At 31.9% G+C, this 16,287-nt stretch overlaps 1 protein-coding gene across 2 annotated transcripts in view; it reads left to right on the forward strand.

The window, feature by feature from the left end:
• LOC136040937 (large ribosomal subunit protein uL15m-like) overlaps window positions 1-16,287 on the forward strand; it is an 82,480-nt gene that overhangs the window by 21,618 nt on the left and 44,575 nt on the right. Inside the window, exons 3-5 of one of the 2 annotated variants that reach the window (XM_065725369.1) lie at window positions 3,738-3,895; window positions 5,396-5,553; window positions 12,320-12,485. The exons of the other annotated variant lie outside the window; for it this stretch is intronic. Coding sequence (XP_065581441.1) covers window positions 3,800-3,895; window positions 5,396-5,553; window positions 12,320-12,485 — 420 coding nt within the window. The 5' untranslated portion in view covers window positions 3,738-3,799. The remainder of the gene's footprint in view (window positions 1-3,737; window positions 3,896-5,395; window positions 5,554-12,319; window positions 12,486-16,287) is intronic. 2 annotated transcript variants of the gene reach the window in all.

Below are 16,287 nucleotides of genomic sequence, written 5' to 3' on the forward strand. Positions count from 1 at the left end.
ATTTCTCGCTTACTAGGGCAAAACATTGTCTTGCTTGAGTTTTCAAAGGTTCTGGTGTATTTTTGGCGTGTTAAGGAGAAACAACTTTTTTGTATGCTGATAGGTCAAATGAGAATCATGGAAATCTGACTAACTTAATGCTCTTGCATTAAAACTAGGCTGCACTTTCGTAAGACAAATATTCCTCATCATTGTTTTCAAAATTTACATTATAATAATGAATGAATGAACTTTATTACCCGTAAAGTATAAAAAACACAAAGTACGGAGTATTATGAATAAATAGACATTATAATAATGTCTCCTTATTTGCCAGGGATCATTGCTCCCTGATGGTGTCAATGGTTTCAACCAAAATTAGGCTAGGCCTTTTGTCACCTATTTTAATTGTATTTTGGAAGCTAAAGGCTTGAGGGTAAAATTTTAGTCTAGCGACTTTTTGCTGTCTTGGAAAGGGGCAAGTCTAGGAAAATGAAACTCAGGGATGAATCTATGGACTAAATTGCGCCCTGAGAAGTTATTTTGAATTACCTACCTCCACTCCTTCTCCCTCTAGAGGACAATGACCTAAGATAACCTTTGAAAATCATTGTGTTATAAAAATGAAACTTAGCAAAATAGATCTGCTGCTTAAATAAATTATAACAAAACTGTTTTCAGCTTCACAACTTTGCTCAATCCCAATTTATGAATTTTCGAAATCTAGAAATACATTTCCTAAAATTTGAGATTTAGAAATCAGGATAAAGTTAACATAGAAGTTTGACAATACCTTCCCTGAGTATGCTTTCGGATTGGTTACTGAAAGTTTTATTTCCCTATCTTACCCCCTTTCCAAGATAGCAAAAAGTGGCTAAACTGGAATTTTACTAACTTGAGTAAAATTCTACAGAAGCTACTTTTTTCTATCTTGGGAAAAGTGCTAGCCTATGTTAGGAAAATTAAACTTTCAGTAATAAATCCAAGGCCAAAAATATAATCTTAGAAGGTATTACCAAGTTACTGTGTTAATTGTCTTCTAATTAATAAGTCTTAGAGAATTTCCTATTTGACAATTCAATACCTAGCCCATTAGAATTTGACAAAATAGCATTATACAATAAATTATATAAATTTAGATTGAGTAAAGCTGTGAGGCTGATGATACATTTCTTGTGCCCCTTTTCAGGATGGCCAAAAGTGGCTTTTGTAGAATTTTGTCAAGGCTTGAAACAATCTTGATCTGAGTATTTATGTTGCTATTTGCATATTTTGTGCACATTTTCAATGTTGCATAGTTAAACCAAGCTTGAATAAAAAAAAAAAAAACCTTTAATATCCTTGTCTAAAAAAAATCTCCCAATTAGGATATTTTCAAAATATCAGGTTTGAAACTAGCTTGGAACAAAGATCATCCTTGCTATTTGCTTGTTTTAAGCCTTGAATAAAACTGGCAACAAGGCAGAAATAATATTATACATTAATATTCTGCATGTTTGTCAAGTCAGGGAGCCTTTTAGCCCCGAGACACACTTGGCGTTTTCTATAAACCGTTTATTAGAGAAAGCAACATAAAACAAGGTTTTATGTTGCTATGTTAACAAGAGTGTCACTTTCTGGTACAAATCTACAGATGGCAGCACCGATAATACGTTGAAATTCCTTATGTACACCTTCTCTCTTTGCGCTGAAAAGATAAATGAAGTGACTACAGTGAAGTAAATAGCCAGGCGTTTAATTTCAATAGTTTTAAGTTAGATTCCAAAATTATTAAATTGAAATATTTATAAGCATAAAGTTACTACAAATTTCATAGTACAACGGAACCTCCATAAAAAAAACCTTGATATATTAAGGTTTTTCATTTTCCCTTGAATTTACCAAATCTCTACACTCAAGGACGTATCCAGGATTTATTTTATGTGGGGGAATTTACAAAAAAGATCTTTACAGAAATTATAAAATTTGTTTATTTTTTACAGGTCGGAGGGGTTTAAACGAGAGGAAGAGGGATATGAAACGGATCCCAAAGAGAACGGATCCGTTCCAATTATTTCAATCACTTATCTATAACTTGTGCTTATTCTTCCCATCAAGTTTCATCCCGATCTCTCCACTTTAAGCGTTTTCCAAGATTCCTCCAACCCCCTGTGTCTCTGGATCCGATTCGAATTGAAAATGGAGCATCTGAGACATAAGATCCTTCTATATATCAAGTTTCATTAAGATCTAATCACCCATTCCTAAGATAAAGATGCCTCAATTTTCACGTTTTCTAAGAATTCCGGTTTTCCCCTCCAACTCCCCCCAATTTCACCGGATCTGGTAGGGATTTAAAATGAGAGTTTTAAAGCACAAGGTCATTCTAAATACCAAATTTCATTATGATTTGATCACACGTTTGTAAGTTACAAATACCTCTTTTTTTTCTAATTTTTCTGAATTACTCTTTCCTCCCCGCAAATCCACCAAAGAGAGTGGATCCGGTCCGGTTATGTCAGTCACGTATCTTGGACTTGTGCTTATTCTTCCCACCAAGTTTCATCCTGATCTCTCTGCTTTAAGCGTTTTCCATGATTCCTGGTTCCCCCAACTCCCCCCCCCCCAGTGACGCTGGATCCGGTCAGGATTTAAATCAAGAGATCTAAGTTACGAGGTCCTTCTAAATATGAAAATTCATTACGATTCGATCACTCCTTTGTAAGTTAAAAATACCTCATTTTTCTAATTTTCATTAGAAAAATTAGGCACCTGGGAGTGCCTAAACTAGCAAAACCAGAACAGACAGACCAACAGAGTTTGCAATTGCTATATGTCACTTGGTAGATACCAAGTGCCATAAAAAGGATATTGTTGATTAATGTTGTAATTGTCTACTCTTTTGCAGTGGATATTCTGACAGAAAAAATACACACTGTTTGAAAAGCCTATCTTTTTCAGTAGTGTGAAATGGCACTGGTATTTTAAAAGGTTTGAGGGGATGTTGGTCCACTTCTACTTATCATGGCTCTTATTTTTAAATATTTATAGCTAGTGATTTTTATTATTTTTTATTGTTGCTGATGCAGAAAATGCAAATTATACTATTTATAATTTAAAGGGATTTTAGTAAAGCGCAAATGATACTCCTGCCTTTGGAGGGTTTAAGGGAGGAGTAGCCTAACTTCTAATTGAAGTAGCCTAATTTCTGTTTTTTTTTCAAGTTAGACTTGATTATATCTATTTTTTTAAATATTTGTTCCTTTTAGTCAAATTTACTCCTTCATATTAACTTCTGTTTGTTTTAAGGTGGAATTATCATAGGTCTCTTTCTGTTCGTTTTGTTTTGATTGTCACTCTTTATTTTTATTTTTTCCGAAACTTTCCTTCGAAAATATTTTATTATTAATTTTTTGTCTGAGCTACATGGTGAAATACAAAAATATCTTTGGTGATAAATGTAATATATCCCATGAAGATTTTGTAAATTAATTTGCACTTAGAAACAGGAATAAAGAAACGGAATTCCCCCACTCCATTTGATCAGTTTGAGTCAAAATCAAGAAAAAAAACATTTGTTTCTAGAAATGGGCTTTTTGTCTGACCAGATCGTGTAACCATCAAGACCCTACCTCATCCTCTCTCTTACTAAATATGTTGGCAGTTGTAAATGCCCATATAAAAATAAGTAATGTTTGATGAATTTTTAGTTTCTTAAAGTATATTGTTTTATTTTTAAAATATTTTGCTTTAATGATAAAGAGAGCTTTATATTTCAGGTTATTAAAGTTGTGTCATCTGGTTTTTTTTTCTGTGATAGCTCTTCTTATTTGTTGATATCATGACTTCATCTGGTGTAGATAAGGCTCTAAGCTTGGTTCGTAATCTACCTAGGATATCGTTTAACAACTTAAGAGATAGTGTTGGAAAGAGGAAGGTTTGTTTGTTTTGTACTTTTGTTTGTTTTTCTTGTTTTGTTATTGTTTTATTTGTTTAAGTGAGAGTGTTGGAGAAAGGAATGATGTTTGTTTTTGTTTTGTTTTTTTCTAACTTTTTTTTCTTTGTTTTACAACTTAAGGAATAGTTCTGTAAAGAGCAATGGTTGTTTTGTGCTCTTTTTTTTCTAGAACTCATATTTCTTTAAGAGAGATTCTTTGTGAAAGGAATATTTGTTTGTTTTCTGCTCTTATTTGTTATTCTCTTTTATTTGTTGCGTTTTTTTAGTTTTTAAAGAGGAAGGTTCGTTTGTTCTCTGATTTTATTTGCTTTTCTTTATTGATTTGTTTTCTTATTTTCGCTTTTCTAGATACTTAAGAAGATAGTTTTGGAAATAAGAAGGTTTGCTTGTTTGTGATTTATTTCCCCCTTTTCTTTTTATTCGTTTTAACAACTTTTAAGATAGAGTTGGAAAGAAGAATGTTTGCTTGTTTTGTGTTGTTTTTTTATGTACATCATTTGATTTGTTTTCTTATTTTCACTTTTCTAGATACTTAAGAAGATAGTTTTGGAAATAAGAAGGTTTGCTTGTTTGTGATTTATTTCCCCCTTTTCTTTTTATTCGTTTTAACAACTTTTAAGATAGAGTTGGAAAGAAGAATGTTTGCATGTTTTGTGTTGTTTTTTTATGTACATCATTATATCTTAAAGCTTCAGTTTGGGGTTGAATTTCTGAAGCTAATGGTTATTAATTATAAGTATTCATTTGTTACTGAATATTCAAGGTATTACGTCGAAAATAAATAGTATTTCAATAAAACCCGAACCTATTTACGTCAAGAAAATTTCTATTTTAGAAAATCTAAATCTTTAAAAATTTTCGTCAAGAGCAGAAAAAAAAAAAAAAATGTTCAACTGGTCTTCTTACTACAGAGCAATTCTAAAACAACATTTTAACCTATATTTCCAAGGGAGGACCTAATTTCACCAATTTTATTGACCAGGTTTTTTATTTTACAACAATTCTACAATCGTAGCTTTAAGAAAAAAAAAACACATTTTCGTGAAAACTGAAAACTAGATATATATGTGGATATGATTTGTTTTTAAACTAGAATATTTTATAGACTAATAATTTCATCATCACTACAAAATGGCCAAAACCAAAACAATCAGCCTGTTTATAGGAATTTGAAATTGAATCCAAGAATTAACTTTCAGTTTTAAGTCCAAATTTTAATAAAACAGCATTTCGCTGGTTTTGAATTTCTCTGATTCTTTTTGGCAACGATCCACTACCAGTGTTGGGAATGGTTTTAATTTCTTTTAAACCAAAGTACTAGCTCCAGCATCTCCCTTTATTGTCCCCTTATTATCAATGTCTAATTGTCTAGGCCTTGTATCTTTGATTGTTGGCATCTATTTCTAGAACCGTTTTAGTCTGATTTCTTGGATATGTTGATTGACCTGTTAATTAAGAAGTTTTTATTTTTACTTGTAGCCACGAGAAAGATGCAGGGGAAGATATGGTGGAAAAACTCATGGATGTGGCCAAAAAGGAAGTGAGCAAAGACAGGCTTACATGAGGCTAGGTCATGGAGGAGGGCAAAATCCATTTTATATGAGATTTTCCAAGGAACCTTATTACAAGGGATGGCAGTGAGTACATGTCGAAAATTTTTCACTTTACGCTTGATCACTTACGGCTTAATCTCTACCACCAAGAACTATTTTTTTAAAGAAATTGTCTATAAGAAATTAGGAAAACATTTTGATTTTTGTTTAATAAGACAAAGAAGGAGATCTTCAGAAAACATTAGGTCTATGGCGAGTAAGAGTAAGAAGAAAAGAAACAATCACAGAGATATTTCGCTTGAATCAAAGTAGGTGTCTTATGCGCTGAGACAGGAATAATATAAAAAATACTTATTAAAAAGAAAAAATCACATAAAGATCTTACATAAAAGATCTAGTGCACTTCGGACACAGCAGTATGACACATTACATCTCGCTAATTGTGAATATCATCTTCTGTTATGTCTGACATTGTTTAACAGTGTATATATATATATACATATATATATATATATATATATATATATATATATATATATATATATATATATATATATGTATATATATATATACATACATTGTATATATATATATATATACATTGTATATATATATATATATACATTGTATATATATATATATATATATATATATATATATATATATATATATATCATGAAAAGAGAAATCACCAATGCTACAGCACAAACACAAAAAAAAAAAAAAAAAAAAAAAAAAAAAAAGATACAGAAGGAGAAAAGGAAGACTGTTTTCCTAAATTAGTGATTAATATAGACCAGCACTTGAATGAGGCCTTAACCCTACTCATCCATACAATCACATAGGTCAAACAGCATAGCCACACACAATCAACCATAAAGAATAATCCATGGACAGGCAGTCATGTCGTCAATAAGTATAAGTCGTCATTTACCGAACAATAGAAAAAATAATATAGACAAATAATTCAGAGGCAACACCCAACATAAGGGCTCATCAGGAGAATACACTGGCCTATATAGGGTTTCGCCACTCTAAATTCTCTACCCAGCACAGTGTTGTGGCTACCACAGAATATCCATGGCATCCCCGCGTCAGGTATCACCCCCAAAATACATGCCTATGAGAAAAAAAAAAACAGCAAATGTAAAACAACCAAGTAAAACCAAAACAAGCTTATCTTGTTAACATATCCCTCCCTTTAGCAACAATAGGTAAACTAAATATTATAAATTTTACCAAATCACAAATATTAACACATTGCAAAAAACCTGAATGAACTAAACAGTTATAGAATTCATCTTTACCATGTGGCTAATTTTTAAAAAAAATCCGCTCAATTAGAAACACAATTCAAAATAAATAGCGCTGTGACAACATTTCTCGAACCTCCGAAATTAGTTAAAAATTTCTTTAAGTATTTCTAGATAATTCTTCTGATATTTATTTAAAAGTTCGTTATAATGAAAACTAAATTTTTTAAATTGCCAAGTTAATTTATTTGCAGAAAACCTCTTGATATCAATTCTTGGCTTAAGATTTTACATCTATTTTTAAAATCAATATAATTACTACAAATCCTTGCATAACGAAGTAACTGTGAGAAAAACGCTGAATATGTGATATTTGAGTGTATATTACTTTCAGGGAATGGGAAACTAATCACTTCAAAATCAAAATCATCCGTTTTATTATACATTTTAAAACTTAATTTATTATTATCACAAATATTAATATTTAAATCTAAGAAATGATCTTCATGACCAGCGCCATGACTAGGCTCAAGAATAAGCTCTGATGGATATATATTTTTAGAAATATCAATGAAATCCTTACAATTTAAGACCAAAATATCATCTAAATATCTTTTATTATTTGACAAAGCATGTTTTAAATTAATTGGATTATTCTTATCCATCATATATTTATATTCTAGTTGACTTAAAAACAAGTCAGCTATAAATGGGCTGGCATTCCCCCCCCATGGGAATTCCCATAATTTGCTTGTACAAATCACCCCCAAATCTTATATAAGTATTGTATAAAACAAATTCCAATAACTCAAAAATCATATCCAAGCTGTAACATCTCAAGTTAACTATAGTATTAAAGCAGTTTGTCCATATGGCTTCTTTATTATAACTGTCTATTTTTAAGAACCTTTTACTAGATAAGAGGAAAGATTTCTTTATAACAGTTTTTAAATTATCAAACACTAAATTAAGTGATAAATTAGTATACATTGTCGCAAAATCGAAAGACTCAATTCTTTTAGCTGAAACCATTGTTAAAGAATCTATCACCTGCAGTGAATTATTAACACTCCAATATGGATTAAAATTCGAAAATTTTTTAATACCAGAACAATAGGTTTTAAGTTTATTTACAATTTCCTTTAAAATTAAAGAGAGGTCAGTAGCAGCAATGCGGGTTGGACATTTAGCTGCTCCAGCAATAAACCGTGGTTTAGGGGGATTCTTATGAAATTTTACAGTCCAATATAGGAAAGGGAACTTTTTATCATTGTCATTTATTTTAATATTAAAATTTTTAAAAAGTATTTCTTCAGTCTTTTCAATTAAATTCTCATGCTCTATATTTACCTTTTCATAAACATTAGTTGTGCATAACTCCCTTTTTAAGATATCACAATACAGCTTCTGACAAATATATATATATATATATATATATGTATGTATATATATATGTATGTATATATATATATATATATATATATATATATATATATATATATATATATATATATATATATATATATATATATATATATATATATATATATATATATATATATATATAAATATATATATATTTATTTCTACGTGAACATATATGTCTTAAATATCTTTAAGCATGTCACCGTCATAGCAAAAATGACGACAACTAACTTCATGACGTCAGTCGACACAGAAACATGACGTCACCTGACAGACAGACACACAGACAGACAACTTATTTTTATATATATAGATATATATATATATATATGTATATATATATATATATATATATATATATATATATATATATATATATATATATTGTTTTCATTTTGTTTTTTATTTTATTCGTTCCTTTTTTGTTTGTTCCTTTTTAGTTCCATTTTGTTCCTTTTTTTCGTTTAATTATGTTTTGGGTTATTTTTGTTTCAAGACTAAAGATTGCTTGTTTCATATGGGTGAAATCTTTTTATGATTGTTCTCTCTTCATTTTCTCCTTACTTGCCATAGATCTGTTGTTTTCTTAAAAAAACAACAAAAGTTGAAGTTGTTTGTTGGAAAAACTTAAAACTGTTTGCTTTCTTAAAAAGATCTGTTGTTTGTTCAATATTAAGATTACTGACTTTTTCTTGTCATGATTCGGATTTAGTTCTTTTTAAGTTTAACTTAATTATTTTCTTTCACGCACGAATAAATTGTTCTAAAACAAGTAGAAAATACAGAAGGGGGCTCAAGGCTAGCTCAAATGTGGAAGTCTTTCGCTTTTAGTCTAGTAATATCCGAGTGATCCTAGTTACTATCCAGATCTTCATAACTAAGGAAATCTGATGAACTCTGATATATTGTTTCTGTACCCTAGTTAGCTATCAAGATCTCCAGAACTGATGAATGCTAATGAGCATACTGTTATGAAGAAAATACTCTGATGTATTCTTGCAGTACCTTAGTTAGCTATCATGATTTCCAGAACTAATGAATTCTCGGAAACCTACTCTATTAACTGAACATATTCTGTTGAACATGCTCTAACATATTCTTTGCAGTACCCTAGTTAGTTTTCAAGATCTCCAGAGCTGAAACATAAAAAAATAGAGTTCAAATACTACCTAACTCTAATGATGATGAGTGTCTCTTGGAAACTGTTAATGCTTACCTTTTTGTATTGCTAGCAAATTTAAAAAAGCTTCCAATGGGAAAAGAAGTCATTTGATATAAAATTCAGTCTGTATATATTTTTATGTTTTTTTGCAAGCCTTAGGTATTTTAACCTGAAGGTAGCTGTTAGGACGCTAAAGTTCGTTGATAGAGATTGAAAACATGAACTTGAGGCCGAAAGAAGTATAACCCATTTTGTATACAAAGGTAGCAGCAAGAGGGCCGCGCGGATATCCTTGCCGTAGCTCAATTGAAAAACGTAACTTCCTTTACTTTAGTTTTCCATTGAAATAGCTAGGTGAATTCTAGATTCTAAAATCAGGTGAATCTAGCATGAATGTGAAATACTCGGGAATATTTGTTGATGAAACCCTTAGCTTTAATAAACATTTTGAATAGGTATCCCAGGCTCTTTCACGAAACCTGTGCATCCTGAGAAAACAGACATTGGTAAGGGGAAATCCTTTTCTTAGACAGTGAACCACAACCTGAGACATTATATACCGGACACTTCTCAGGCTATTGTATTTCCCAATGATTTACTCCCTACTGCTAGATATATTCTCTACTGCTCCTCGATGGGGCTTGGAACTTTCCCGTCTGTCTATGACTGGATAAGAATACTACAGAATTAAGCGATTCGAATGCTACACGAAAAAGAACCACGTGATTCAGTATGCCAGCAGTATATTCAAAACAAATTTTATCTGCCACTGGATTTTGAGATTTTTAAAACCCTTTTATTTGTGTATCGACATGCTAGACGTCTTTTGTAAAGTTGTTTTGGAAATATTTTCCAAATGAATTCAGATTTTCAATGTCACGACACTTAGTGAAGAGTAAGTTCCCCTAGTTTGTCCAAGTCAAAACATACTTTTTGCGCAGAGGTATTAGTTTGTGGAATGAGGCGGATATTGATGTTAAGAATAATTTAGATTTGAATAATTTTAAGCATTGAATAAAGGATAAATTATATGATATATATAGTTTTTAAATTGCACAAGAGGACAAAAACTATAAAATATATATAAATCTATAATCTTTTCTGTAGTTTAGGAATTGAAGGATGATGATGGATTGGTATTTGGTGGTTTGTGTTGTAGGTCCAATGGGTGTCTTTACTTTAACTTGATAGGTTAATTAGTGAAATTTGGATTGAGTCAAACTTTGGATGGGGTTATGTTTGTTTTTCAATGTTTACTGGACTACCCCTTTAGACAGCCTTGTCTCAGGCTCTTGAGCAGTCTAGAGTTGTATTATGATGTTATTTCCGATGTAAATATGTGTTCAATAAATAAATAAACACAGTTAATTCGGAGAAATTAGAAAAAATGGGGTATTTTTAACTTGCGAACGGGTGATCGGATTTTAGTGAAATTGGATATTTAGAGGGATATCGTGTCTCAGAGCTGTTATTTTAAATCCCGACAGGATCTAGTGGCATTGGGGGAGTTGGAGGGGGAAACTAAAATCTTGGAAAACGCTTAGGTATCTTTATCTTACGAATGGGTGATCGGATCTTAATGAAACTTCATACATAGAAAGATTTTATGTCTTAGATGCTCTATTTTCAATTTGAATCAGATCCAGGGACATAGGGGGCTGGAGGAAGGAAACAGAAATCATGGAAACTGGAAATATTGGAAAATTGCTTAGAGTGAAGGGATCGGGATGAAACTTCATGGGAAGAATAAGAACTAGTTCTAGATACTTGATTGAAATAATTGGAACGGATCCAATCTATTTGGGGGAGTTTGGGGGGGGGGAGGTAACCCAGAAAAATTAAAAAAAAAATGAGGTATTTTTAACTTAAGAACGGGTGACCGGATCTTAATGAAATTTGATATTTCGAAGGAACTCATGTCTCATAGCTCTTATTTTAAATCCCGCTTAGATCTGGTGACATTGGGGGAGTTGGAGGGGGAAATCGGAAATCTTGGAAAACGCTTAGAGTGGAGAAATCGGGATGTAGGTAGAATAAGCAAATGTCGTAGATACGCGATTGACTTGACCGGACAGGATCCGCTCTTTTTGGGGGGTTAGGGGGTGGGGGGTCCAGTGCTTTGGCAAGTTTGGTGCTTCTGGACGTGCTAGGACGATGAAAATTGGTAAGCGTGTCAGGTAACTGCACTAATGGACTTGATAAAGTTGTTTTCCCCGATTCGACCATATGGGGGGCTGGGAAGAGGAAAAATTTGAAAAAGTGAGGTATTTTTAACTTACGAGTGGGTGATCGGATTTTAATGAATTTTGATATTTTTCTTAGAGCTCTTATTTTAAATTCCGACATGCATTAAGCCTCTGATTTTTCTTTTAAATCAATCTGTTGATTCTTAGAATTTTGCTCAAGCTCATGTCATATGAGCTCTTGGCTCTTCTGGCCTCGTCACAAGTGCCATATGAGCTCTTAGCTCTCGTTATTCCAGCCAAGCTGTTGCAGAAAGACAAGGTTGATGTGTTTGAGGTGTGAAATCTTTCTCTGCCTGACACGAAACTTTAATGACTTTAAAAATTTCACGAATAGTGACGTGTTTGTTTTGCAAATCTTTCTTAATATGAATTCCATAGTTTGCCTCGGTAGGGATCCATTATCTACACAAGTGGACTTATTCAAGAGGGTTGGACTAGTGACCAGATTGTCACATTTCTTAATAGAATTTTCCTAATCTTTTAATTTTTTAATCTTTTAATCTAAACATATATTTTGCTTTTTTGTATCAATAGCGAATAAATATGCGAAATCTTGAAATTTTTCTGTGCAGATCTCAGGCGAATATGTTCGTTATTTTAACCTGAACTTATGCTAAATGTGTACTTTGTTTGTTTGTAGTGTGGGAGATTTTGGTTGTAATTTGCAGTATTTTCTAACTTTCATCCTCCTCCAGCTTTGAGTCCAAATTTGCGTAAACGTTTTTTCTAATTTTCATTGTCTTGATTTTATTTTTCCTTTTCAGCCTTCAGAGGGAGTATTTGCCTATATCCTTGCATAGAATTCAGATGTTAATAGACACAGGACGTCTTAACCCAGAAGAACCGATTGATGTGACACAAATTTGCAATACCAAACTTTTCAAGCTAGATCCAAGAAAGAAACAGTATGGTTTTCAAATTACTGATGAGGTAAGTTTTTGGGAAGTCAATTATAACTACTGTTTCTGATATTATCATAAACAATTGGTATAATAAATGTAATAAACAAATAAATATTCTGATCTAGCCTAGTGTCTGTTATAATAATAAATACTAAAATAAACATCACGAAAAATCAGACGGTAAAGCAAATCAATGGAAAGAATAGTTTTTTTTCCAATTATTGTTTGAACTATGTTACAGTTGTTTAATTCGCTAAGTATTTTGATAATTATAATAGAAACGAAGATGAAGATGGAAAGACAAAGATGAAAAATGGATGATTGAAGATGGGAAAAAAAGGAACTTAAGGAAAAGAAAATAAAAGAAAAGAAAGGAAGATGAAGATGGAAAGACGAAGATGAAAGATGGCTGATTGAAGATGGAAAATGAAGGAATTTCTTTCCTTCCTTTTCTTGCAGTAAAATTCTAGTTGATCGTAAATTTGAGCAATACTAAATGTGAACATCACAACTGGATGCCAAGAAATTCATAAAAATCTTCATAAACTCGTCAATATACAATAAATATTTTGACATAATATGTTTATTTTTTAAATATATATTTATATAAATTTTACATTCGTGTGCTAACCTTTACACAGGGCGGGGGGGGGCTTGATAACCCCATTAAAACAACATTTGTTCAAGGACTCGCCCTGTAAATTGTACGAAGTATGACCCGAATTTTCATTTTTGTAGTTACTTCATTTAAACACGAAATAATAAATCTGTAACGACTGTCTTGCAAATATGAAGTGCATACTTTTTGTCTTTGTTTTTTAATACAGAATTCAAAGCAACATTTTTCGATTCACATTCTATTTAAAATTTGCTGTTTAATTATTTTAGTCACCTTTTTTTCTTTTTTGAGGGGGGGGGGGGTGGGGGAGCAGGTAAGGGGATAAATGTAAAACAAATTTATTCTTTACAAATGTCTAGGCAGAAGTTCAATTTATGTAAACAATTTAGTATATGAAAGTTTAAACAACATGGGTTATTTAGAGGATTTGACGGGTGAACCTAAGCTGTCCTCTTTGGGGTTGTAAGTTTGCTCTTTATTTTTCATTTAAAACCTGTGTATTTCAGAAATTTCATTTTAACTAAACTAGATTCTACTTCAATCCTGAGGATTGGGGTTCAATCCTGGTGTTGCTGGTTATTTGGCTTGGAGGTCAATGATGTAATTGTAAGCTCAGCCAGAATCAATCCAGCACTACATGGGTACCTGGAGAAATCCAAGGGAGAAACACAGGAAGCGTTGCATGATTTATCCCAAACCATTCATTGCACTCAAGGCCGGAGGCAGAAAATCAGGAGGTCGATATCTGCGCTACGCAGACCGTTGTTGAGCATGTGGGTTTTTATTTATTTATTTTTTTAAACTAGATTTTAGTGTTATTCGGACACAAGTTCATTAATATCGTCTATAAAACCTTCAAATAACTGATAGTTGGAACAAATGCGTAAATGTTTACTTGCTTTTGTTGATATCATCAATAACTTCCAGCATATAAATTTTATTCCTATTAAGTATTAAAATTTTTCCTCAATTAAGTATTAAAATTTGTCCCTCAATTTAAAAATTTTCCTCAAGAAAAAAAATTACTCCTTCCTTTGTGTAATACTATGTACTGTACTAATCCTTTGCTGTAAATATATGCTCTTAAAAATGATTTTTAAAACGCTGCCATTTTAAATGTGATGTTATTTTATACAATGACTTAAACTGATATTCTGTGTACTAATCTCATTTACTGATGTACTGTATAGTGACGTACCGATGGCTTTACTGATATATACTGATTTATTACTATCACCTTATCGCCCGCAGTTCAAAATTTTGTAATAGGCGGTGATAAAGCATCAAGATATTCAATATCGAACCATCATTAGATGCTCTTTTGATTACACCATTTTATATACTGATGTACTGTATACCATATCCTATAGTGTACTAACCTATCATAATAATGATAATAATTTATTTCTTACCCACAAAACACAATAAAAGTATTAAAATATGGAGTAAAAACAATGAAATACACACAAAAAATGCAAAACATACAAAAAAAGTGACTATAGAAAAAAAATTTACGCATTAAATTAACACATACACAAAAAAAACGAACTATAGAGAAATAAAAAAACAACATTAAGTACAAACAAAAAATGAAATTCGCAAAAAAAGGTCAACCAACGAAAGATAAACGAAAGATTATGAACTATGTAAACAGATATAATATACAATGTTATGATCATATACTGTATATTCTGAAGATAATCGCACACTTAGAAATGATTTTTCAAGGCTTCCTTGACATCATAGAGTAACTTGTTTGGAGAAAGTTAGTATTTTTTTTTTCTACCAAAATTACAGGTGTTGGCCTTCTAAAAACGGGTTAGAGGATCAATTACTATCAGCTCATTTGTGTTTTGATGGAACATGTTTAAGTTCAAATGTTTGTGAAGCTGCCGTATATTACACATTAGTTAGGATTTTGTAGTTGGTCGAAAATATTAAGAAATTACGTAGCTTCTGTAATCGACTGAAAGATAATAATTCATCATGTCTATCTTTTTTCTTTTGAAAAGCATTTGTTTTTCCTTAAGTTCTCGTTTTGGAACATCCAATTTTTCTAAAACATCTTATTCTTCTTTCATGTATATTTTGATGGAATTATAACGAGGGAAGGGGGCAAGAAGGTATGAGCTCTTCTGTTGGTGTTTGTATTAAAACACAAACTTCCTGGGCTTTGACAACGAGATGCTGTTGTTATTTAAAGGTTGCATAACATGCATTGGGGGGTGAGAAGGGAACTAGGTAATTTGTAAGTTTTACAATCCAAATATATATTTTAATCAACATTTTATCTCCCTTACAACGATGGAGCTAAATGAAATGAAGAAAGAAAATGAAGTAACTACAAAAATAAAAATTCGGGCCATATTTCACATTATTTACAGGGCGATTTCTTGAACAAATGTTGTTTTTTGGGGTTTGGTCCCCAATAAATCTTATAACGAGTGGAACTTCTCCTGATCCTTGGAATATTTCAAGCTTCATTGCTATCTAAAAATTTGAATCAGATGTATTTTGGGAAAAGAGGACGTAGGGGGGGAGGGGATGGCCTCCGATCAATTTTGATGACTCTTAAAACGAAACTAGAACTTTCAATTTCCAACTATAAAGCCATCTTTGAAGTTCATACGACTAGCTCTTACATTAAACCTTATATGCCCCATGGTAATAATTTACAATAATTTGCCCCTGGACAATGGAGGGTTGTGTCGACCCTGTAGCTTTCGTTATTTGATCTTTAAAGTATTTAAACTAAATGGCTATATCAAAATTTTGATCGGATGTATTTGGGGGAAAAAAGGCTTCGGGGCCAGTGTAGTTACTAGCCAAAATGTTGGGGGGGGGGGCAATAAGTTCTATCGACTGGCTGGTCATTTTTACCGAATGTTTTTGTCAGTGATTAGCATAGTTTTTGCTCCGAATACAATACGTAAAATCACTGCACGAGTCAGTAAAACCACTGTATTTACCAACCGATTTTAGATTTTGGTAAATATCATGTCACTATTATAATGCTGCTTATTTAACCAAATGGAAAGTTGTGACACCATCTGTAAAATCACGGCAGGAGTGGGTAAAACTGCTGTGTTCACCGACCAAGTTCGAAATTTCTATAGGTGACATATTAGTATTTTCGTGGTCTTTATTGAACCGAACAAAGAATGTTTGCGACGTCCGGAAAATCGTGGTGCAAAGTGGCACGGTTTTACCC

This window comes from Artemia franciscana, chromosome 21 (assembly GCF_032884065.1).
Source record: "Artemia franciscana chromosome 21, ASM3288406v1, whole genome shotgun sequence".
Lineage (NCBI taxonomy): Eukaryota > Metazoa > Arthropoda > Branchiopoda > Anostraca > Artemiidae > Artemia > Artemia franciscana.